This window comes from Emydura macquarii, unplaced genomic scaffold (assembly GCF_026122565.2).
Source record: "Emydura macquarii macquarii isolate MOO-44397 ecotype Brisbane River unplaced genomic scaffold, CSIRO-AGI_Emac_v2 contig_1790, whole genome shotgun sequence".
NCBI lineage: Eukaryota > Metazoa > Chordata > Testudines > Chelidae > Emydura > Emydura macquarii.
The window spans coordinates 4,809,430-4,831,698 of NW_027131927.1; the positions used below are offsets into that span (position 1 = coordinate 4,809,430).

The 22,269-nt window shown below is 60.6% G+C and overlaps 1 protein-coding gene across 1 annotated transcript in view; it reads left to right on the plus strand.

The window, feature by feature from the left end:
• The window catches only part of PLEKHG2 (pleckstrin homology and RhoGEF domain containing G2), a 42,003-nt gene extending 23,237 nt beyond the window's left edge, over positions 1-18,766 (plus strand). The window contains exons 5-19 of the mRNA XM_067556761.1: positions 3,002-3,068; positions 4,314-4,360; positions 4,649-4,799; positions 5,521-5,652; positions 5,972-6,154; positions 6,576-6,668; positions 7,300-7,386; positions 7,626-7,659; positions 8,049-8,150; positions 8,400-8,501; positions 9,156-9,197; positions 9,746-9,783; positions 10,142-10,423; positions 11,583-12,840; positions 15,721-18,766. Of these exons, the coding sequence (XP_067412862.1) occupies positions 3,002-3,068; positions 4,314-4,360; positions 4,649-4,799; positions 5,521-5,652; positions 5,972-6,154; positions 6,576-6,668; positions 7,300-7,386; positions 7,626-7,659; positions 8,049-8,150; positions 8,400-8,501; positions 9,156-9,197; positions 9,746-9,783; positions 10,142-10,423; positions 11,583-12,840; positions 15,721-18,065 (4,963 nt within the window). The 3' untranslated portion in view covers positions 18,066-18,766. The remainder of the gene's footprint in view (positions 1-3,001; positions 3,069-4,313; positions 4,361-4,648; positions 4,800-5,520; positions 5,653-5,971; positions 6,155-6,575; positions 6,669-7,299; positions 7,387-7,625; positions 7,660-8,048; positions 8,151-8,399; positions 8,502-9,155; positions 9,198-9,745; positions 9,784-10,141; positions 10,424-11,582; positions 12,841-15,720) is intronic.
• The last annotated feature ends 3,503 nt before the right edge of the window (positions 18,767-22,269 follow it).

The following is a 22,269-nucleotide window of genomic DNA, read 5'->3' on the forward strand; positions in this document are numbered from 1 at the left end:
TTTCAATGGAACGATTTTCCGTTGAAAAATGTTTCGCTGAGATTGAAACCTTTCATGGCAAACTGTCTCCTTCAGTGGGGACTTTTCAGTGGGGAAAAGTTGAAAGGTTTTGTTTCAAAAATGGCAGAAATGTTTCATTTCGATGTTAATGTTTCAATTCGTTGTGTTTTGACTTTTAGATGATGGTAAAATGTTAAATTTCGTCTTGTATTTAATGATGTGTGTGTGGATATAGTACATTTAATATTTTAACGCAAACTAAAAATGAAACTGAAATAGATCATAACGATAAAGTTGAAATGAAACATTGAGGGCACCATCGTGCCAGGTGCAACACAGCGAGAGAGAGTCCCTGCCCTAGAGTTCCCAGACGTAGGGTGGGGAGGGGAAACTGAGTCCCAGAGTAGGGAGGTGGCTTGTTCATAGATTCTAAAGCCAGAAGGGCCAGTTGTGATCATCTGGCCTGATCTCCTGTATAGCACCTGCCAGAGAACTTCTCCCAAGTAATTCAGAGAGCAGATCTTTTAGAAAAACCTCCAGTCTTGATTTAAAAATTGTCAGTGGGAGAGAATCCACCGTGACCATTGGTAGATTGTTCCAATGGTTAATTACTCTCACCGTTCAAAAAATACACCTTATTTTCGGTCTGAGAGCAGTAGGCAGGGACGGAATCCAGCTGTCGTGACTCACTCTAGTGCCCCACCACCCATGGGGCTGGGCTGCCCACCACCCTTTCTCCGCTTTCAAATGACCCTTGTATCTCAGCTCTGCCCCCTGCTCAGCTTTTCAGTATCCTTTGAGATGCAGGGGCCTCAGCCATCCGGCCGGGCGTGCCTCAGTTTCCCCTTTGCTGTAACAATGGGGTTAAAGAGGAACCCCTCCAACCTCGTTTGCAGCGAGATGTAACCACTAGGTCCCACTCCCCTCTGGGAGCCAGGAACAGAACCCAGCAGGCCTGGCTTCCAGCCCCCTCACTCTAACCATTAGACAGCGCTCTCCTTCCAGAGCTGGGAATAGAACCCAGGTGTCCTGCCTCCCAGCCCCCGCTCTAAAAACCCCATGGCTGTTTCCCTGGGGATCCTGGCGCTTTGCTGGCCTGGGGCAGCGCCCGAGCTGTTTCGTAGCTGGGGGAGCGAACGAAGCGTCTCAGGCCGAGCGAGCGCTTCGCCTGCAGCTTGCGTGCAGCTTTCGGTTGCAGCCAGGGCTGGCTCTGGGCCACCCCCCCACACTATATTCTCAGGGTGGGGGAGGGGAAAGGGGGGGGGCCGGGGTTGTTTCCTGTCAAGAGCACGGACTCCCATCTGCGTCTGTTTAAGTGTTGAGGCTGCGTGGGCTGGCTGCTGCTGCAGAGCCAAGCCCAGGGCGCTTAACCCTGTCGGGGAAGGAGCTACACGCTGAGCCAGGACTTAGTAGTGTGATGGGGGGGGGGGGGATTCCCCCCCACCCTGACGCCAGCACCCACCCAGGGCACCTCTCAATGGGGAGAGGCTTTACAGAGTGCAAATGTGGTGTGCAGTCTGGGGGGAGTGGGGGACATCTAGTGGTTAAAGGGGGGCTGAGAGGTGGGTCTCCTGGGTTCTGTTCCTAGCTCTGGGCGGGGAGTGGGGTCTCGTGGCTAGAAGGGGGGCTGGGAGCCAGGACTCCTGGGTTCTGTGTTCAGCTCGGGGAGGAGTGGGGTCTAGTGGTTAGAACAGGGGGGCTGGGAGGCAGGACTCCCAGGTTGTTGCTGGGTCTGGAAGGGAAGTGGGGTGCAGTGGTTGGGGCAGGATCTGGGAGGCAGGACTCCTGGGTTCTGCTCTCAGCTCTGGGCAGGGAATGACAGCACAGGGGGAGCTGGGAATCAGGCCTGCCTCAGCTCCAGGGTGTCAGTGGCAGCCAGGTTTAGGGGTGTGTGTGTGGGGGGGGGGGTCAGGTTTTAAAGCAGGAAGGACAGGGTGGGGGGGATGGGCTCAATTCTCCCCCCTCCAGACGGCTGTGTTTGGGGAAGGGGGGCAGGGTGAATCAATGAGGAAACCCCCCTTCCGCTCTGGTTTGCGGTTGGGTTTCTCTTCTGCAGCCCGGCCAGTTCCCGGAGCTCAGGCTGCGTTTCCTGGAAGGCCGTGTGAAGGTGGGGGAGTCTTGGGACATTGATCAATTGGGGGGGGGACAGAGCTGCCGCGATCCCTGGGGAAGCGTAGGGTTAACAGTGGGGATGGGGCAGAGGGGAACCCAGCTCTGAGGTGGAGCGGACGTTGGCCCATGGCGGGTGCTAGGTTGGCCTGGGATGTGGGGCTGGCAACGGTTCGTCTGGGTGGGCACCGCAGCCGGCATGGGCCGTGGCGTCCGCCGCTGTCATGATCCCCAGCGTGGCACTAGGGGGTGTTGTGCTACCGGGAGTGGGAGGGCTTGTTAGGGGGCGCTCTCCCCTCCCCGTTTGCGCTAACCCCAGGGGGGGCACCCTAGAGAAGTGACAGTGAGACCCTGGCACGGCCGCCTTGAGGCCCTACTCAGACCTGAATCCAGAGAACCCACCTGCCGTTGTAACAGCTCGTGTCATTTCACTGCCCCCTCCTTAAAGCGTTGGCCTCGACACTTTACTGGCTGCAGTCAGTACTGCACCTCTGTGTGTCATGGCCCCTATACTGCTAGTGGCTTGTGGGGATTCACCTTTAGCTCTGCTGGTGGGCAGGAACTGGGCCTTTGCAGCAGAAACCTGCACCCGTTGCTTGCAGTGAAAGGAAGGGAAGGTGGCAGGCTCAAGGGCTTAACCTCAGCGTCTTGTACCTTAAGGTCCTGGGTTCAAATCCAGCCAGTGTCAACCTTTATATTGCAGGCCAATTATGCAAACTATATGCAAATTTGGAGTCTGAGGACGCAGTTTCTGGGTGTATGTCTGTGTGTAGGTGTCCTGATGACAGATTTTCCCCTCCCCCTTAGAAACAGCCTTTAAACAGGGAGTGGGGGGGGGGGGGTCCACACAGCAGCGTCTTCACTCCCTGCTCCATTTCTCTCCTTTGTGCAGTGAGCTCCTGGAAGAGCTGGAGAACAGCAGCAGTGCCCACGCCATCGCCGAGTGCTTCGTGCAACGGGTAAGGGTCTTCCCATCCTGCCACTCCCTGCCCCCATCCAATGCCTTTCTGTGCCTGCTGCAGCCCCTTCCCACCTCTCCCGCGCCCCCTAGGGTACCCAGGTGTGTACTGCACAGGCTCACTCCTGCTCTGTTCAACTTTGAGTGCAGAAGCCAACTGAAGGTGGGATCATGCCATGTGGGGGTGGGACAGAGAAAGGCTCATCCTGGGACATCTGATTTCCCTCCCTACCCCTTAGCAAGGAGAAAGAGGCCCCTCACAACCATGGGGGGTTGGAGCAGAGCACCCTTACATTGCTCTAGGGGTGGAAACCCTGCCTGGTCTGATTAGGGGGAACTAAGGGGGAAAGGAGGGATGGAAAGAATGAAGGGTGGGTGTGGGAACAGAGAGGTAGAAGGGTGGGGGATGGTGGCTAAAGGAGGGAGGGGGGCGGATGCGGGTTGGTGGGTGAGGGGTGCTGGATGGATGGAGGGGTGCATGGATGAAGGAGGCAGGAATGAGTGAATGAGGATGTGCCTAGTGAAAGGAGAAGCAAACTGGTCTCCGCCAAGGGGATCTCGGGGGAGAGATGCCGGGGGAGGAGTTGGGGGGCAGGTTATCAAGGGATGCTGGGGGGAGGGATGAGGACTGGGGGAGGGGCTGACCTGAGAGGTGGGGGGGCCAGCTGGAGCAGAGGGGGCCAATCTGGTGTCTGGAAACTTCAAAGGGGGTTGGGGGGTGGGGAGGAGCTTTGAAAGAGCCAAGCAAAGGGGGACGGCCAGGCAGGGGCGGAGTCTAGGCTGGGAGCGCCACACCCTAGAGGTGGCTGCATCTCGGAGCCGAGCGAGGGTCTCTGTATAAACAGCCCCACCCCAGAGGCAGCTGCATCTCAGCAAGGGGTGAGGGGCTCCTCTGTAAACAGCCTCTGCGCCCCTCCTCAGAGATGGTTGCATCTTACTGCTGGGTGAGGGTTCCCTGTATAAACAGCCCCACTGCGCCCCACCCCAGAGACAATCGCATCCCAGTGCTGGCTGAGAGTATCTGAACAGCCCCCGCGCCCCATCTCAGAGGTAGCTGCATTTGAGCGCCGGGTGTGCGCTTCAGTGTATCATTTGGGAGAGGGGCTGCGGTACTTCCTCCCGTCCTGCACCTCGGCTTCCTCCCTGGCTGGTGTCTCCGATCCCACTGTGTCCATGCCCCTGCCCCCTCCCTGCCCTCCCCAGCGCTGTCCCCTCCCCTGACGCCCCCTCCCGCCTTCTCTTGCAGAGCGAGGAATTCGATATCTACACCCTGTACTGCATGAACTACCCGAAGTGAGTCGGTGCCCCCAGCCCTGCCCAGGGGGGGGAGGGACGGCGCATCGGAGCAGGGTGGGCACCCCTGAGCCAGCCCCTGCCCTGCCTGGGCTGTGGGAGGAGGGTGCCCGGGCCACTGGGACCTGAGCGTGTGTCCCAGCCCTGCTTGTGGAACGGAGCGGGTGATACGAGCCAGACTGGGGCTGGGTAGGCACCCCCACCCCCTTGTCTGGTGCGACGGGGGGGCAGCGCCCGCCCTGGCTCAGCGCCGTCCGGTGCCCGGCTAGCCTGCCCGTCTCCCCCCAGCTCAGTGTCGGTGCTGCGGGAGTGCATGGAGAACCAGGTGCTGGCGGAGTTTTTCCGGGAGCGCCAGGCCACGCTGTCCCACTCCCTGCCCCTGGAGACCTACCTGCTGAAGCCCGTCCAGAGGATCCTCAAGTACCATCTCCTGCTGCAGGTGGGTGAGGCCGCTGATGGGCTGCCCGTCCTGCCCCCCCAGCTCTGGGCCGGGCCCGCACCCCCTGCCCCACTCCCTGGGCCGGGGGAGATTCAGGTGGGCAGAGGCAAAGGTGGGGCTCTGGGAACAGGCAGCCACGTGAAGCGGCGCAGTGATGGGGGCTGGAACGGACAAATCCACGGAGCAAAGACCGCAGCACTGCCCAGCTGGGAGCTCTGCCCCACAGCCAGTGCTCCTGCCCTGCTCCCCACAGCGCCCCTGCTGGGAGAGGCTGGGAGCTCTGCCCCGTATTCAGCGCTCCTACCCCACTCCCCACAGCGCCCCCTGCTGGGAGATGCTGGGAGCTCTGCCCCACATCGAGTGCTCCTGCCGTGCTCCCCACAGCGCCCCCTGCTGGGAGATGCTGGGAGCTCTGCCCCACATGGAGTGCTCCTGCCCTGCTCCCCACAGTGCCCCCTGCTGGGAGATGCTGAGAGCTCGGCCCCACATCCAGTGCCCCTACCCCACTCCCCACAGCGCCCCCTGCTGGGAGAGGCCCCAAAGGTGCTGGGCACTGCCCCCCAGGGACATGGCCCTTGACTCGAGAGACCAGCTCAGACTCTCCGTGGCGTCCCCCGGGGCCCCAGGCAGGAGGCTCCGTCCCATGCCACCCAGGCTGCCGCGGCCCCTGCCGGCAGAGGGCCGATGGGTGCTGGAGGGGCCGTCTGCCTGCCACCCCCAGGAGCTGGCCCGGCACTGTGAGCGGAGCGGCGCGGGTTACGAGGCCGTGGAGGAGGCCATCATCACCATGACGGCCGTGGCCTGGTACATCAACGACATGAAGCGCAAGCAGGAGCACGCCGCCCGGCTGCAGGTGAGGGGGGGCCGGATGGGGAGGGAGGCACCATCCTGTCCCCCCGGCCAACCTCCCTGCAGGGCCCCTGCTGGCTGGACCCCCAGCTGTTCCCCCCCATCCCATGTGAGGCCCCCTGATGGGACCTTCTCTCCCTCCTCTGGTCACCCCCTTGGCTGGTCTCCCCAATACTCCTGGCTGGACCCCCTGCTGCCCCCCCAATCCGTCCCATGCCAGGGACCCATTGCCCCCCGGCCAGTCCCCAGCAGGGCCCTCCCCTACCCCCCTGCGGGCCCCGGCCGGCCGGCACGGAGGCTGATCGGCGCCCGTGTCCCCCCAGGAGCTGCAGGGGCTGCTGGTGGGCTGGACGGGGCCGGAGCTGGGGGCCTTCGGGGAGCTGGTGCTGGAAGGACAGTTCCGGGTGCAGCGGGTGCGGCGGGAACGCGCCTTCTTCCTCTTCAGCAAGGTGCTGCTGGTCGCCAAGCGCCGCGGGCCGGCCTTCGCCTACAAGAGCCACATCTTCGTAAGGGGGGGCCCTGGCTGGGGGGGGGGCGGGGGGCTGTGTATCCGTGGGGCAGAGGAGCACCCTCATGCCAGGGGACTGGCCAGGGGGAGGGGGTCTGCTATTCTCCGAGGGGCTGGGGTGGGGCTCTCTCTGCTGCTGGGGGCAGGTGAGGGAGGGGGGCTTGCCATCCATGGGGGGGGGATGGGCCGGGCGTGGAGGGGCGCCCCAGCCAATGGGGGGGGGCAGGGAGAGGGGCCCCACAATCCACTGGAGGGACAGGCCCCCTAACCTCTGCAGACTTTCCCCTGCTGTACCACATACCCGCATCGCTCCCGTTGAGGGGCACCCGCCCCAGTCCTCTGCAGCTCCCCTGGTCCCCGTGAGGGGCCGGCAGCCAGAGGGGGACGGGTCATGCCATGCTCTCCCCTGCCCCCCCCAGTGCTGTAACCTGGCGCTGACGGAGAGCACCAAGGACCCGCTGAGCTTCCGGATCTCGGACCTCACAATCCCCAAGCAGCAGCACGTGGTGCAGGTGAGCACAGGCCCCCAGCTCGCCCCGGTGGTGGAGGAGCTGGGCATGAGAGCGCCCCCCAAGGGCCTGCAGGGAAAGGACTGAGGCAGGGAGTGGGGGGATCAGCAGGGGGCGCTCTCCCCTCCGAGTGAGTGCTGGCCCCCGTGCGGCGCTGGGGGGTGCTGTGTTGGGGGGAGGGAGGGTCTCTGTCCACAGAGTCTGTGCTGACCCCGCTGCTGGGCGGCAGGGAGTCGGGCGGGGGGGGCTCTCCCCACTGACTCAGGGTTGGGTTAGGGAGCGCTGTCCTTTTGCCGGAGAGATGCAGCCAAGATCCTGCCAAGTTGTGGCTCTTAAAGGTCCCCTGGCACTTGGTTTCCGTTCTGCACTTTTGAGCTGGATCCTTCCTCACTCTCTATGCATCTTCGTGCTGGGCAAGGCGTCCGTATATAAACAGTCCACATGTCCCACCCCAGAGATGGCTGCATCTCAGCACTGAGTGAGGGATCCCTGTGTAACTAGCCCACATGTCCCACCCCAAAGGTGGCTGCATCTCAGCACCGGCTGAGGGATCCCTGTGTAACTAGCCCCCACGCCCCACCCCAGAGGTAGCTGCCTCTCAGCTGTGGCCATTATTTCCCCGTCCCCTGTGCAGGCCAGGAACCAGGAGGAGAAGCGGCTGTGGATCCATTACCTGGAGCGCCTGATTGTCGAGAACCACCCAGCGTCGATCCCTCAGAAGGTGAGCAGGGGAAGGGTGCAGCTGAGGGGACCCTGCTGGCTGCTCGGGGTCCGTTCTCATGCCTCGCTCCTGTTCCTAACGGAGCCTTTACCTCCAGCTGCCTCCCGCAGCCCTTGATCGCAGCCTGGGCCAGGGGCCAATGAGGGACGGGGCCTTGGAGGCTGCACTCCCCTCTGAGCCCCGCAGGAGGCGCTGTGCGCTGCCGCCTGGTGTGTAACAGCTTTTTCCTGTGGTTACAGGCCAAGCAAGTGCTGCTGGAGAACAGCTTCCAAAGTAAGTGAGCGACTCTTAGCCCCCTACCCGCCCCCCTCACTCTAACCACTAGACCTCACTGCCCACCCAGAGCCGCAGATGGGAGCCAGGAGTTCTGGCTCTCAGCCACCCCCTCGCTCTAACCACTAGACCCCACTCCCTTCCCAGAGCCAGGGACAGAACCCAGGCGTCCTGACACCTGGACCCCCCACCCCCGCTGGAGGCATTGCTGAGTGGCAGGACTGGCGGTGGTGGGCATGGATGGAAGGAAGAGGAGCTGGGGGGCAGGGGGCAGCGTTGGGCAGCGTTGGGCAGCCAGTGTCGCTGGCAGCTGCAGCATCGACAGTGTTTGAGGGTGCGAGGGGAGGGGGGCTCTTCATTAGACGATCCAACCCCCTCCTCTGCACCAGGCTCCCCGGAGATCCACTACAGTCCGGAGCCTCGAAAGACCCCGGCCCCCTCTCCGAGGATGGAGGACGCCTGGGGCTACCATCGCGGCAGGAGGCAGTCAGGTACCAAGGGGGCGGGGTGGAAGCTGATCCTGCATTGTGGGGGCCCAGCGCCCCTTTGAGCGGAGCCGGGGCGCCTGTTTCGGTCCCTGGGGGCGGTTGTGAGGACCCCGCTGCGCTCAGGGGCTGGGCAGGGGGAATCCTGACCCTCGTGCCCCGGCTCGCCTGTCATGGCGCCGGCCCCCCAGAGAAGCTGCGGGCAGGGGTGGGGCAGGATTCCTCTCCGATCCGGGCTTTCCCGTCCCGTTTCAGAGCCGCCCGAATTCATGTGCAGCCCGGAGAGAGCCCACAAAAGCTGCCCCGTCCTCCAGCGGGGCGGCAGCGCTCAGCACCGGCGGGGGCGCAGGCAGTCTGGTGAGTGCCCCCGGCCGAGCCAGTGCGCGACAGACAGAGAGGAGTTGGCTGGGACTCAGCCCAGCTGCCATGGGGGTGGGAGGTGGGGGGTGGCGCCTCCCACCTGACACTAACAGGCCCACCCCTGTCAATGGGCTCAGCCGACGGGGCAAGGATTGATTGGGCCACAAACGCTGAGCCCCCTCCCTCCCCTTCAATGGGGAAACTGAGGCATGGATGGTCTTGCAGCTAATAAGTGACAGAGCAAGGGAGAGAACCCAGACCCCCTGCTCTAGCCACTAGTTCGCACTCCCCTCTCAGAGCTACGGCTCAGCTCTGGGAGGGGAGTGGGGACTAGTGGCTTAGAGCACGGGGGGGCTGTGAGCCAGAACTCCTGGGTTCTACTCCCAGCTCTGGGTGGGGAGTGGGGTCTAATGGTTAGAACAGGAAACCATGGGGTCAGGACTCTTGAATTCTCTGCCATAGGCTCCCCGTGTGACCTTGTGCACATCTCTTCCCTGCTTTGTGCCTCAGTTTCCCTGACTGGCATTCCACCTACTGGGGTGGGTAACACAGGGGAGTGGGTTGGGGGCGGCCTTAACAAAACCATCCCTGCCTCTCTCTGCCCCGGGGGCGAATGGGGGCTTGAGCTAACGCTTCTTCCTCTGCCCCCAGAGCCGGCCACGGAGCTGAGCCAGCTGGGGCAGGAGCAGAACAGTAAGTCCCCTGCACCCCAATCTGCTGGTGCCCCTCACTCCCGACCTGCAGGCCCCACCTATCCCAGCCCTGGGCTCCCCCCAACCAGCCCTCCCCCCAGGTCAGATCCCTCCATAGCCCGGCTGGGCATTCAGGCTTCTCCAGTTCTCTGATTTGCCCAAAGTCTGCGGGGCTCTCCCCACGGATGCCGGATCGTCGCCTGACCTGTCGGATCTCAGCCGTTCCGGCGGGTGCGACAGTCACTGGTCAGCCCGTCAGTGCCCGTCTTACCCTTTCCTCTGAAGTAGGCAGGATACCAGGGTAGATGGGCCCCGGGTCTGATCTGATCGGAAAGCTCCCGTGTTCCTGAGTGCCCGGCACAGGACCGGTGCCTCCAGAGTGCCGGTCCAGGAGGGACGTTCCTTAGCTCCACCGGCTGGCTGCATGTCTCGGCGCTGGTGGGGCGGGACTGGGCTGGGCCAGGCCGGGCCAGGCCCTTCTTTTGCCAGGCGGGTCCATGCTGGTCAGATGTCTAACTCTGGGTTTGTCTCTTTCCCTTCCGTGCTGAGGTCGCTGTCGGGGACTCCCAGCCACCCCCAAATTGAAGGTAAGGGGCCGGCATGCTCTGGGGTTTCGCTTCCCCCGTTGGTGTTGATTTCTGCCAACAGGGCCTTGGTGCCAGGGCAGGGAGTTGGAAAAGGTGTGAGCTCCCAGCTCCGGGGGCGGGGGACGGGGAGCCAGGACTCCTGGGTTCTATCCCAGCTCCGGGGCGCGGGAGGCTGGGAGCCAGGACTCCTGGGTTCTGTCCCAGCTCTGGGAGGAGGGGGGTAAAATAGGTGAATCACCCTGCTTCCCTCTCCCTGCCCAGGGCCCAGGTCTGGGGAGCCTGTGTGGACAGAGGGATCTGGGGGGCGCAGTCAGGGGACTGCTGTGTTTAGCAGCCCGGGGCCTTTTCCCTTTTGCAGCAGGCGGGCAGTGAGGGGGAGCTGTTCCTTGCCCCGCCATCCGTGGCGCCCTCAGGCAGCGCCTGCACCCTGAACTCCAACGCGGCCCAGGCTGAGGAGTCTGACCCCGGCGAGGACGCCGAGTCGCTCCCCTTCTGCCTGGCCGAGGAGCCGCTCTCCATCACAAACGAGATCCTGCAGCTGCTCAGCCAGAGGGGTCTGAGCAGGGACCTGGGGACGGAGGAGACGCCCAGGGAGCTGGGGGAGCCGCGCGCTGGGAGCCCAGCTCCACAGCCGGAGCAGGTAGGTGAAGGCAGGGGGCATAATGGAGGAGGAGGTAGAGGCGGCATCAGCTAGTGGATAGGGCAGTGGGCTGGGAGGTAGGATGCCTGTGTTCTGTCCCTGGCTCTGGGAGGGGAGTGGGGTCTAGTGGTTAGAGCAGGGGGGCTGGGAGGCAGGATTCCTGGGTTCTATCCTTGGCTGTGGGAGGGGAGTGGGGTCTAGTGGTTACAGCAGGGGGGGGGCTGGGAGTCAGATTTCTGTGTCTCTACAGGTAACATTTTCAAAAGCACCTGACTTCAGAGCAAAATCTCCATTTTCAAAAGTGACTGGGCCCTTAGGAGTCTGATTCTCATGGCGTCGGTGCTTGTGAAAATTCTACCCCAGCTCTGCCCACGTGGCGCCATCAGCGTTCAGTCCAGCCTGAGATTTGGCTGAGAAATCCCGAGATGTAAGGGTTCTTTCTGCTGCTTTCAGGTCATGATTTCACACTTTTCTGTGCCATCAGGAGGGCTAGAAACTTCCTTTTGGTCTTTGACTCAAAGCCAGATTCTCCCGAAAACCCATGATTCCAGGAGCCGGGTGGTGATTAAATTAAACCTCCGTGATCCTGGTTGCTGTTAGCTAGACCTGAGCAGGAAACTCTTCTCATCCTGTGAACACGTTCAAGAGATTTTCCCTTCCCAAATCAGGACATAAAATCCAGATCTCAAAGATTTTTTCCACCAGTCGGAGGAAATTTGTTTCCCCTCCGGTCGATGGAAACATTTCAGTTCATTTTTGATCATTTTTTTACTCAGGGTTCTCCATAAATGACGTAACACCCTGGGTAACACTTCATAACACAGAAACAAGCAGCGGAATTAAGGATTCACCCGATGCGTTACCTAATTTATGGACAGCCCCTTATATTTATTATTATTTATTTGTATCACCCTTCTGCCTCGGAAATGAGCTTACATTTCTTCTGAAGAGCCAGTTTGAACTAGAAAAACTGGCATTTTTCATGTAAAAAAATGTAGAAATCTTTTTCTCCGGTGATTTCGAGGCGAGAAATTCCTCCATTTCCCACTGACGGGTCCGGTTTTGACGAATCAGCGGTTTCCGATGGCGAGATCCTTCACTGGAAAATTTCCACCCAGCCTGGGTCTAACCCCTGTTGTTGTTTGCTTTGATCCCCCAGGATCCGCCTCTGAACCCAGCTGCGCTGGAAGAGCTAGCCGAGGAAAGCAAGTTACAGGAGGGAGACGCCACCGGGCTAGATGAGCCCCCACCCGGCAGCCTCGGGGCGATGCAGACCCCCCCGCCGCGCCAGCTCTCCAGCAGCGAATCGGAGGAGGAACCGAAGCAGGATCGGGGCCCTTCTCCTTTCTGTGTCCTTGAGGATCTGGGTGAAGAGGAGACCTATGGCAAGCCGCAGATCCTGGAGGGGGATGATGCTCTGCGTACAGGGCGGGAGGCCTCAAGCGGGCACTCAGCCACTGCCAACGGGGCCTGCCCCCCATGCAGGGATGAGTCAGGCCGGCTGGCCCCGCACCCTCACAGCCCGGCAGGTGGCGCCAAGCGGGACTCAACACTGACCCGAGACGACCGGCTGCTGATCGAGAAGATCAAGTGTTACTACGAGGAGGGCGAGGCTGCCCCAGGCCCCTCCGCGCAAGACGGCCACCTCTCCGGCCCTGCAGGCGGGGTGCGGGACTCCGGGTTCCACCTCAACCCGCCCCCCCAGCAGGAGGGCACCGCGGACCACGAGGGGGGCGGGTCTTGGTGGGCCAAGGCCCACGCTGCCCGCCAGGAGGATGCTGGGAAAGGGCGGAGCCAGCTCATTGAACAAGACACCCAACTTGGCGCCAGCCAAGAGGATGCTGGGAAGGGGCGGGGCCAGCTCAATGACCAAGGCACCCAACTTGGCGCCAGCCAAGAGGATGCTGGGAAGGGGCGGGGACAGCCCGCCAGCCATGTTGCCCCGCCCCCCGCGAGCCAGGATCCCGAGTACAAGTCGTGTGCGGAGATCCGGCGGGCCTGGCGGGAGAAAGAGCGGGGGGCAGCGGACGCCTTGGGAGCCGGCGCCCCCCGCAGGAAGCGGGCCAGCAAAGGGCTGCCCACCACCACCTGCGAGCCCCCGCCGTTCCTGGAGCCCCTGCGGATCGTGGAGGAATCGGATCTGGTCGCCCCGCCCCGCCCGCCCCGCGGCGACAGGGTCCCTCCCATCGGCTACACCCCTCCACTGGGACTGTATGAGGAGGGCACCCCTGGCCTGCTGGAGAACTCGGAGCGGATCCTCAGCAAGGTGCAGGCCCTGGCACGGATGTACAGCGAGAAGATCAGCCGGGCCAAGGCGGCCCAGAGGGCGCAGGAAGGGCTGCGCCGCCCAGCACCCAGCCGGATCGGCACCCTGGAAAGCCTGCGGGAGGAGATGCCAGGGACATGCCTCCCTCACTGTGAGTCTCAGGGCCCCTGGCTGGGTGGGTAGGACCCCCCCAGCTGTGTCATGGCTCGGAGGGGGGCCATGGGAGGGGACCCCAGGCTTCAGAGTGCCCCACCCTATGTAGAGCAGCGCATTTTCCTCTGCGTGCCAGTTTCTCCTCTCCCCACCCCATGTCCCATTCCACGCCCCCCTGAGCCAGCCAGTCTCCCGCCCTGGGGCTAGATCAGAGCCAGCGCCCCCTAGACGGGAAAGGCCCTGTGGCCCTTTCCCCACCCCTCTAAGTCAGCCAGTCCCCACTTCAAATCTCTAGGCTGTGTGGAGGATCCTGATGGACCCCAGGGCAATGGGGTAACACGGAGCCCAGATTGGGGCAGAATCTGAGCCTCCAGCAGCTCTGCCCTTTTTGCCCCCAGCCCCCTGACCATTGGCCTCCCCTGTCCAGGTCTGGGTATCTGGATTCCTCCCTCGGACAGCGCCAGTCCCTGCTGTCCGCTGCCTTTGTCTCCTAGGGCCTGGGCACCAGGGCAGGCTGAATTCTGCTCCGGAGCCTCCCCGCCGGTCCCAGAGCTAGCTCCCAGGCTGAGTGGGGTCCCCAATACAACGACGCGCAGTGCGCGGCCGGCCCAGGGGAGGCGGGAGTTTGGAGCCGAGCCAAGCTGTGCTGGCGCTTAGGACGAGCTGGCGAGGGGAGGAGGGCGAAGGGGGGATCTAGCCGCCTGGAGCTGCAGAGGGGCTTTGTGCTCATGGGGCAAGGGCTGGAGGGGCAAGAGGAAGCTCAGGGGAGCAGGGAAAGGTGGTGGGTGGAGAGAAAATAGGGGCCTGTGCCCCGGCTTGGGCTGGGACTTGCACTAGTCAAATATCTGCTTGGGGTGTGTCCCTGGTCTGCACGTTGGGTGACCCCTAGAGGGCGCCATGCACACATGCATGTGTGTGCGCGCACACACACACAGAGCAGGGCCTATGCCGTCTAGCAGGGGTAGAAGGGACACACACACACACGGACACACACATACCCCTTGCCTCTGTAGCCCGTTCCATCCTTGGATTCTGCCCAAGCTTCTCACAAAGAGCCTGCGTCATGGGCAGAGCTTCCTAGCCTTATCCCCAGAAAGCCAGAGCTGCGGGATGGGACAGTTGCTTCCCCCCCGAACTCCCCCCGAGTTCTTCCCACACCAACTGGTTGTTTCTCTGCCAAAGTGACCCGCCACTAACTAGTTCTGGCCAGGGAAAGTATCATCATTAGGTTTCAGTGTTAACACCAACCCTTAACTAGACTAGAAAGCAGGTTCCTCTTCTCCTACAGCGACTGTCCCGGGCTGCCAGCAGACTCAGGAAGGCAGCCCTGCCTCGAGGCAGTCTCAGGAGGTTTTCTGCATACCCACAAGGGTGGGAGACTAAATTAGAGCTTGAAGAAGCTGCAGTGGGGTCACCGGGGAAGTGCCGGTTTGGTGTGATGGCGAGTGTCACCTCTCTGCCTGAGAGGCAGGGTTTCCTAGTGGGTAGAGCATTGGACTGGCCCTTCAGAGACCTGCAGTCTAGTCCTCACTCTGCCACAGACCAGCTGGATGACCTTGGCCAAGTCACAGCCCTGTTCTGTGCCTCAGTTTCCCCATTTGTACAAGGGGACTAATGCTACTGCCCCTCCTTTGGTGGTAAAGCGCTTTAAGAGCGGTGGGGGACAAGCACGAGGGATTGTTGTTCTCTCTCGCAGTGGCTGGGCCGAGACCCACTGCCACACTGCAGGGCTGGGTCACCCAAATCTGTCAGCTGGTAATAACTCGGGCTGGCCCCACGTTGCGGGGATCCCGTTTCCGAGCTGTTTGCCCTGCTGTGCTGGTTTTCCCTGGGTGGGTCTGTATCTGACCCCCATTAGCTGCTGAGGAAGCAGGAGCAGCACGTCGAGCTCTCCTTTAGTTCAAGCCATGGAGGCCGAGGTGGGTGGATTTCAAGGCCGTGGGTTCTGGTCCCAGCTCCCCAGGGCAGCTGGGGTTTATATAGCCATTATCCTCATGGCCTGCACCCATCCACACTGTGCAATCAGCATTCGCAGACACATCTGGGCCTCTTCCGTTGATGGGAGGCGGGTGCCCCAGAGTCCTTCCAGTGGGGATCAGGATAGAAAGCTGGTATATATTTGGGGAGGGTTGTAAGCCCTGCGGGCTGTCCCTCCTGCACAGCTAGGGCCCCCTCCCCCACCCCCGGGCGGCAGAACTAAAAGCAGCTGCCCCGTGCTGGGAACGCAGCCTAAGAAAGAAAATGTTCCTTGTGGGCCCGAGAGCAGATGGGAAGGGCTGATGGGAAAATGGGGCACCAGCTCAAGTGAAATCAGACTCTGCCATCTGAGCAGTTGTGTGTGTGTGAGATACACACACCACAGCACCCCCTGCTGGCACGGTGTGATCTGCTAGACGTTGGGAGTCAGGAGCTGATTGGCTAGGAGAAATATGCAGCTGGTGTGAACAGGTGTCGCTCCGAATATCCCGGCCAGTGGGACTCAGCGCCCTTCCTTTGACTTCCGGGGGCGTCTGACCCTGGGCTCTGCCCTGCTTGGATCCCTGCATCTCTGGCTCTAGGGGTAAACTCGGGCCGCGTATTCAGCCCTGTAGTAGGTGAGTGAATAACAACTCCTAGCACATCTCCCCAGCAGCTTTCCAAGTGCTTAACCAAGGGAGTCAGTTTCATTATCCCCTTTTTACAGATGGGGAAACTGAGGCACGGGGGGTGTCAATGACTTGCTCAAGGTCACGCCACAGCAGAGCGAGGACCAGAACCAGATATCCCAGAAGCTCACTCTAGTGCTCTATCCACTAGGCCACACAGCTGAGCAGGGGGCTTGAGCCAACAGGCAGCCATCTCCATGCTGACCCCTCCCCCGCCCCCTTTTCTCCCCCAGGCGAGCCCCGAATCTACGGCCACGTGCTCATCCGCGAGCCCCTCCTGCACGTGCACTGCGTCCAGGAGAACGTGCCGCTGGTGGCCGCTGCGCGAGGGAATGTCCTGGATCTGCGCAGCGACCGGCCTTTGCCTCTCCTGGCTTCCCTGCGCCTGGCTTCGCCCCTTGCAGAGGAGCTGGGATCTGCCCGGCCGGAGGTCCCAAGCCCCAGCTCCCCGGTGGCTGTTCTGCCTCGCCCTGCGCTGGTGGAATCAGCCAGGGAGTGCCCCCCGAGTGCACAAGGTTCAGCTGAGGAAGGCCCCAGCATGGGCAGCTCTCCCGCACCCGCTCCGGACACTGGGAGCAGAACCGGCACAGTGCCTGAAGCCTCGGACTGCGAGGGGGCCGAGGACCCGTTGGTGCCAGGCCGCCAAGCCGGGCCGGAGACGGCAGAACCGGTGGCCTGTGGGCGACGGGGTGAGCTGAGCCCTGGGGAGCTTTTTATGGAGACGGCCGTCTCCCATCCCTTCGGGGAAGCGGCGCTGAGCCAGCGGATGCCAGAGATGGACGGACCAGCAGAGGAACAGCAGCCCGCACCATCCGGCGCCTCTGTTGTGTGTGCCGGCACGTCCGCCGTGCCCCACCTGCGGGAGACGGGTCCCTTCGTATGTGGGGCTGGCCCTGGGGAGCCAGCGGGGGAGCAGAGTCTGCCCGTCGCCGTCCTGCTGCCAGAGAAGCAGGCACCAGGTTTGGGCAGGGATTCCCCACCTGGCACCAGTGAGCTGCTTCCAGAGCCAACGGCAGGGCCCCTCAGCCTCGGGACAGGAGAGACGTCCCCGCCTCCCCCGCCAGACCCCATCCCGCCAGTGGCGCTGGAGCATTTCAAGCCAGCTCCTGCACCCTCCGGTGCTGCGGGATCCCCGTCCCTGCTCCACAGCAGCTTCGCAGCCTCATCAGCTCTGCCCTCCCCTGGCACCCGGCTGCCTTCCCAGGCCACGGGCCTGGCAGCTGCCCAGCACAGCCGCTCCGCGGCCCAGCCGGCTCCCACTTCTCCGCCAAGCCCCCAGCCAGCTCTGCTGCGCCTCCAGCCCTCTTCCCCAGCGTACCGGCGCCTCTCCTCCAGCGCCGCAGCCATCTCCAGATACATCGCCGCCTCCTGCATCAGCCAGAGCCTGGCCAAGAGAAACGGTGCCCCCTTGGGGCCACCTGGCACCCAGCCTCTGCCGGCAGAGACCCCGGCACCCACCCGGCCTCTGCCTCCTTGCTCAGCCATCCCGAGACCGACCTCCTGCCCCTCGGGGCCACCTGGCACCCAGCCTCTGCCGGCAGAGACCCCAGCACCCACCCGGCCTCTGCCTCCTTGCTCAGCCGTCCCGAGACCAACCTCCTGCCCCTTGGGGCCACCTGGCACCCAGCCTCCGCTGGCAGAGACCCCGGCACCCACCCGGCCTCTGCCTCCTTGCTCAGCTGTCCTGAGAGCGACCCCCTGCCCCTTGGGCCCCAGAGCCCCCGCACCCCTGTCAGCTCCATTCCCCAATGAGAGGGCCAATACCTGGTCCCATTGTACCAGCAAGAGGGACCCTTCCCAGCTCAGCCTGTGCCCTCCCCTCTGTGCCAATCCTGGGTTGCCCTCTCCCCCAGGCTGTTGCCGTGATGCCAGCTGGCTGGGGGAGCCCGTCCCCCTGGCACCTGGCTCGGCCGTGCTGCTGGCCTTCGAGCGCCTCTCGGGTGCGGCCCCCCGGGCTGAGCAGCCCACCCCCTTCTCCTCTGCCTCAGAGCCCAGCTCCAGGGTCCAGTCTCCAGCACCAGCCTGCCCGCGGGTGTGCTCCCCCCCTCCCTCCAGCCGGCGCCCCACAGGGGGGAGAGCCAGCTGCACCCCCCCACGGCCCTGCTCCTTCCCCCCACTGCCGCCCAGCTCCCACCCTTCTGCTACGTTACCTCAGCCAGGCAGGAGGCTGAGGGGAAACCCTGAGAACCTCCCATCCCCCAGGGATGGAGATGGGGTGAGGGGCTGCTCTGGGGCACCCCCTAGCAGCTCAGCCAGCCCCAGCCCTGACGAACTGGATGGCATCAAGTGGCCGGATGTCCCCGGCTTACGTTCCAGGTACGCGGGCTGCGAGGGTGGCGCGGGGGCGCCGGGTTCACTGGAGGGTTACCCCAAAGTGAGAGCAGACTTGGCCCGGGACACGGGCCCCCATCGGGCCAGCTACTCCACCACCGTCAACATCCAGATTGGGGGCAGCGGCCGGATCGCCTCCTTCAGCAACGCTCAGGTGAGCCTGACCCACCCACTGCTGGCAGCGCCCGGCCAGCCCAGCACCAGGCGCGTCAACGGCAGCACCTTAGATACCCCGCAGAAAACATGACGGCGAGGGGGGGCGAGGGGTTCGCAGCCGCAGGACCCCTCCTGGCTCTGCGCACGCCCGGGACCCCTGGTAATACGGATGGTACGGAGGGGGATGAATCGTTACTGATGCACTGGGGTTGATGGGGTGGCCGATATAGCAACAAAGAGGCCAGATCCCCATAAATTGGCCCTTCTCTGTTGCCGGCTGGAGAGCTGTGAGACTGCTGCAGGTGACTTTAGACTCCACAGTGGGATGGATAAGGCCAGCTGAACTCAGAGTCCGTCTGTGCAATTAAACACCTGCCTCCATCTCACCCCAGACCAGGACTGATCTGCGGGGTCGGGTCTGTAAAAGCATCGCAGCCCCAGCTGATCGTGCTGCTCCTGGCCAGGTGGCCGTGGCACCCGCAGGCCAGCACGCAAAGTGCTCGCTCTCCTCCGTGTAAGGCCCCTCGGGGTGAATGACGTTTGGGTCTGGCTTTGGGTCGTTTTAACTGTCCAGCTCGTCCCTCGGCTGGCTGGGCCTCAACCGGGACCAAAGTGAGCGGTGTGGGCGTGTGTAAAGAGGATAGGGCATGAAGCCTGCACGCCCCCTTTTCCTAGCCAGCGTGCATGTGCTTGCACACCCTCTCCCTGCCAGCTAGGGGCATTGTGTGCACACGTATTCTCCCACCCCACCTCCAGCCAGCAGGGGGCAGTGGATGTGCACACGTAGTCTTGTTGCCAACCAACAGAGGGTGCTCATGACACAAACACAGTCTAGCCAGCAGGGGGCAGTGTGGACATGTTCACACATGCGTAAGACCCAGGGGCTAGTTTCATACGAACCCCCAGTGTGTCACTATGGTCAAGTCACTTAATCTGCTTTGTGCCTCAGTTTCCCCCATGGGGAGAAAAATTTTGATCGTGGATTCTTTGGGGTGTAGGGACTGTCGCTCGCTCTGTGCACAGTGCACATGGGGGGCCCTCCCCCCTCTGGGTGCTACCATAATGAATCTAATATAAACATAAACTATTGCTCTGGTGAGCTGAAGTTGGTGCAGTTTAGTCCCCACACTCTAAAATGTGTAGGAATTGGAAGTTGCTTTCTCTAGAAGGAAAGCAGAGCCATGGCCTCAATGAACTCCAAGTGTCGGCCCCAGGATCACAGTGTGCCGGTGTCAAGGCTGCCTCTTTACAAAGCCTAAAGGCACCTTAAGCTGAGAAAATTTGCCTATAAAAATTCCAATGGGACAATTGGGTGATAACTGGTTTTTTTAAGTATTGGTGTCAAGATCAACACTGAAATAAATGGGGCAGTGCTGGTCATCTGGGATTCTGGGCCCATTGACGCCAGTGGAGTGATGCCCCGTTTACATTAGGTGGAGAGCCATGATCTCTGCCGATTGGCAACTGGTCCAAATTACTCCAGAATGATTATCTCTCCCCCCCCCCCCACTTACATCTATCAAACCTATAACTCAAAACCACCCCTCCTCAGTTTCTTCCCAGCTTTCCCTGGTGCTGAGACCCCATGAGATTCTAGTTGATACCTCTGACAAGTTCAAGATGCAAAATTACAGTTTGCTTAAATCTTTCACTTCTATAGTAAAATCCCTCCAGACATAGCAATCCTGGGTTGTGAGTGTGTGTGTGTGTGTCGTCTTTCCCTAAAAGGGGAAATCAGGGACAGGCTGGCTATAAAACGAGAATAATAAAATAAATACTGGCTCCTTAGAAAAGCGGTCCAGCTATTTCTTTCTGGTTTTTTTGCAATGAGTTTTTCTGCTTCATTTCTAAAGCTGGAGCTGCAGACTGCATAAGGAGATTTAAAATTGAAGCAGCAGGTAGTTAGAGTGCCCTGGTATTTAATATCGAGCCTTCCAGATGTAACCATTTAGCTACATGTTTCTACAAATTATTTCACTGCCTGCAATTGGGAAAAAAATGAAAAATCTCAAGGGTTATTAGCTACTTTACCGCCTGTGATGTATTAGCCTGCATGTTTGCGTCCACTGGAGATTAAACTTTCTTCTCCTCTGATTGCTGTGAGGAATGCTTGCCTTGGGCAACTTTTCCAAGATGTTATGGCCAGTTTTAAAATGTCGTTAATTTCCTTTCCCTTTTTGCAGATTTTGTTTTTGTTTTTTGGAAAGGCCGGAAGGGATCGTTCTGCCCTTCTGAACAATCCAGGCCAGCCGTTCGTCAGTCCAGCCCTTATCTTATGGCTGAGCTAGCACCAATCTTTTAGCAAGCGGAACCTGGCCTTGAAATAAAGATTCTGAGGGATGGAGAATCTGCCCTGTCCCTTAGGGAACTTCTCCAATGGTTACTTCCTTGCCCTGTTAAAAAAATTGCTGCCCCCTCCCCATTTCCAGTCTGAATAAGTCTAGCTTCAACTGCCTGCTGCTGGATCTTGTTCTGCCTTTGCCCTCTGTTATCAACAAGCTTCTCTGAATGTAGGTTCTGTTGCCTCTTTTGACCCAAGCAGCCAGTCAAATCTGGGGGCCCTGCAGTTGTTCCAGCTTGGAGGAGAAATTGATGATAGAATCTGGCACCTTTGATGCAATCTTGTTTGTCTGCAAGTGACAGAGTGAAGTCTCGTTTCTCTGAACACAGGAGGACCCAAAAATCAGGAGGCACCCACCCTTTGTGAGTCTCTGTCTTTCTCTGCTTCTGGCTCTTTCCCTGGCTCTCTATCCTTGTGCTGTGTCTTCCCTGTGCGCCCCCGACCTGTCCCACAAAACCTATACTCAGCCAAAACGCCTTCCACTGAAGTCTTGAATGAAGGGCCTCTGTTATGCTCATCAGTTTCAGGGGTTTTAACCCAACCCATGGCAGAACTTGGGGCCCGTCATCACATCTCCTCGGTTAGTGAAATCGACTGAGCTTCTCCAGCCCTCAGCATGTTCTTGAAGCTCCTCTTTGTTCACGGACCCGAGGCTGAGCTCACTTCCACCTGTTTCGGCGCCAGACTGGAGCAGATCTGAGGCCCATCTTGCCCAGTATCCCGGCTCTGACAGTGGCCAACACAATATGGGGTAAGAACCCTGCTGTGGCAGATGTGGGATAAGCTCCCCACTCCCTACCACATTAGGTCTTTGGCTCATCTCTAATAGTCAGAGATCGGCTTAAGCCCTGAAGCTGGGGGTTCTGTCTCCCTAAGCATGGTTGTAAATACAGTCACTTCCCCAATGTATTATTATTATTATTGTCTGCACTACAGTAGCACCTCAGACCAGGACTCCCCCCCCCCCCCATGCCAAACACTGTATGTTTTTATTGTTACTAGATATATTACGGTAGCATTCAGGTGCTCAGTCACAGCCCAGGAGCCTCATTGTGCTAGGTGCTGTACGTTTTTATTGCTATTAGGTGTATTATGGTAGCACTCAGGTGCCCAGTCATGGCCCAGGACCCTCATTTTGCTAGGTGCTGTACGTTTTTATTGCTATTAGGTGTATTACGGTTGCACTCAGGTGCCCAGTCATGGCTCAGGACCCCATGGTGCCAAGTGCTATATGTTTTTATTGCTATTAGGTATATTATGGTGACACTCAGGCGTGCAGTCATGGCCCGGGACCCCATGGTGCTAGGTGCTGTACATTTTTATTGTTATTAAGTGTATTACAGTAGCACTCAGGTGCCCAGTCACAGCCCAGGACCCCATCGTGCCAGGTGCTGTACAAACACAGAACTATCCTTATGCCAGTGACTTCCTGCGGGGCATTGTCCCGCTGCAGAGGAGTGAATCTCACCCCCATGGAGGAAGTGTGGTAGAGGTGGCCCTTCCTTTCCCACCCACTGGGGAACCCCTCCACCCCCCATCTGCTTTGCTCTGCCTTATAGCTGGGCCTTACCATATGGATTTTTCCAGCGTCATCCCCCTGTCCCCCGGCATCGCTTCTATCCCTGCTGCCCCTCGGCCATATCTTTCCTGATGTTGTTTCCTGCCTGTCCTCAAAGTGATCCAGTGACTCGACTGAGTTTCTTGATATGCCCCCAAATACCAACCCTCTCACGCATGCATACGCCTGCAAATGGAAAAGCAGAAGACGCAGCCTATGGCATATTATGACAGTGCAAAAGTGGCATCCGTGCCTGGTGCAGCTCAGAGAGCAGTGGGCTGGCAGCCAGCACGCTTGGTTTGGGAATGTGGTCAGGTGGTTAGAGAGAGAGCCAGGACTCCTGGGTTCCATTCCCACATCTTGGCTGATGATCATCTAGTAGCGAGAGCCAGAGAG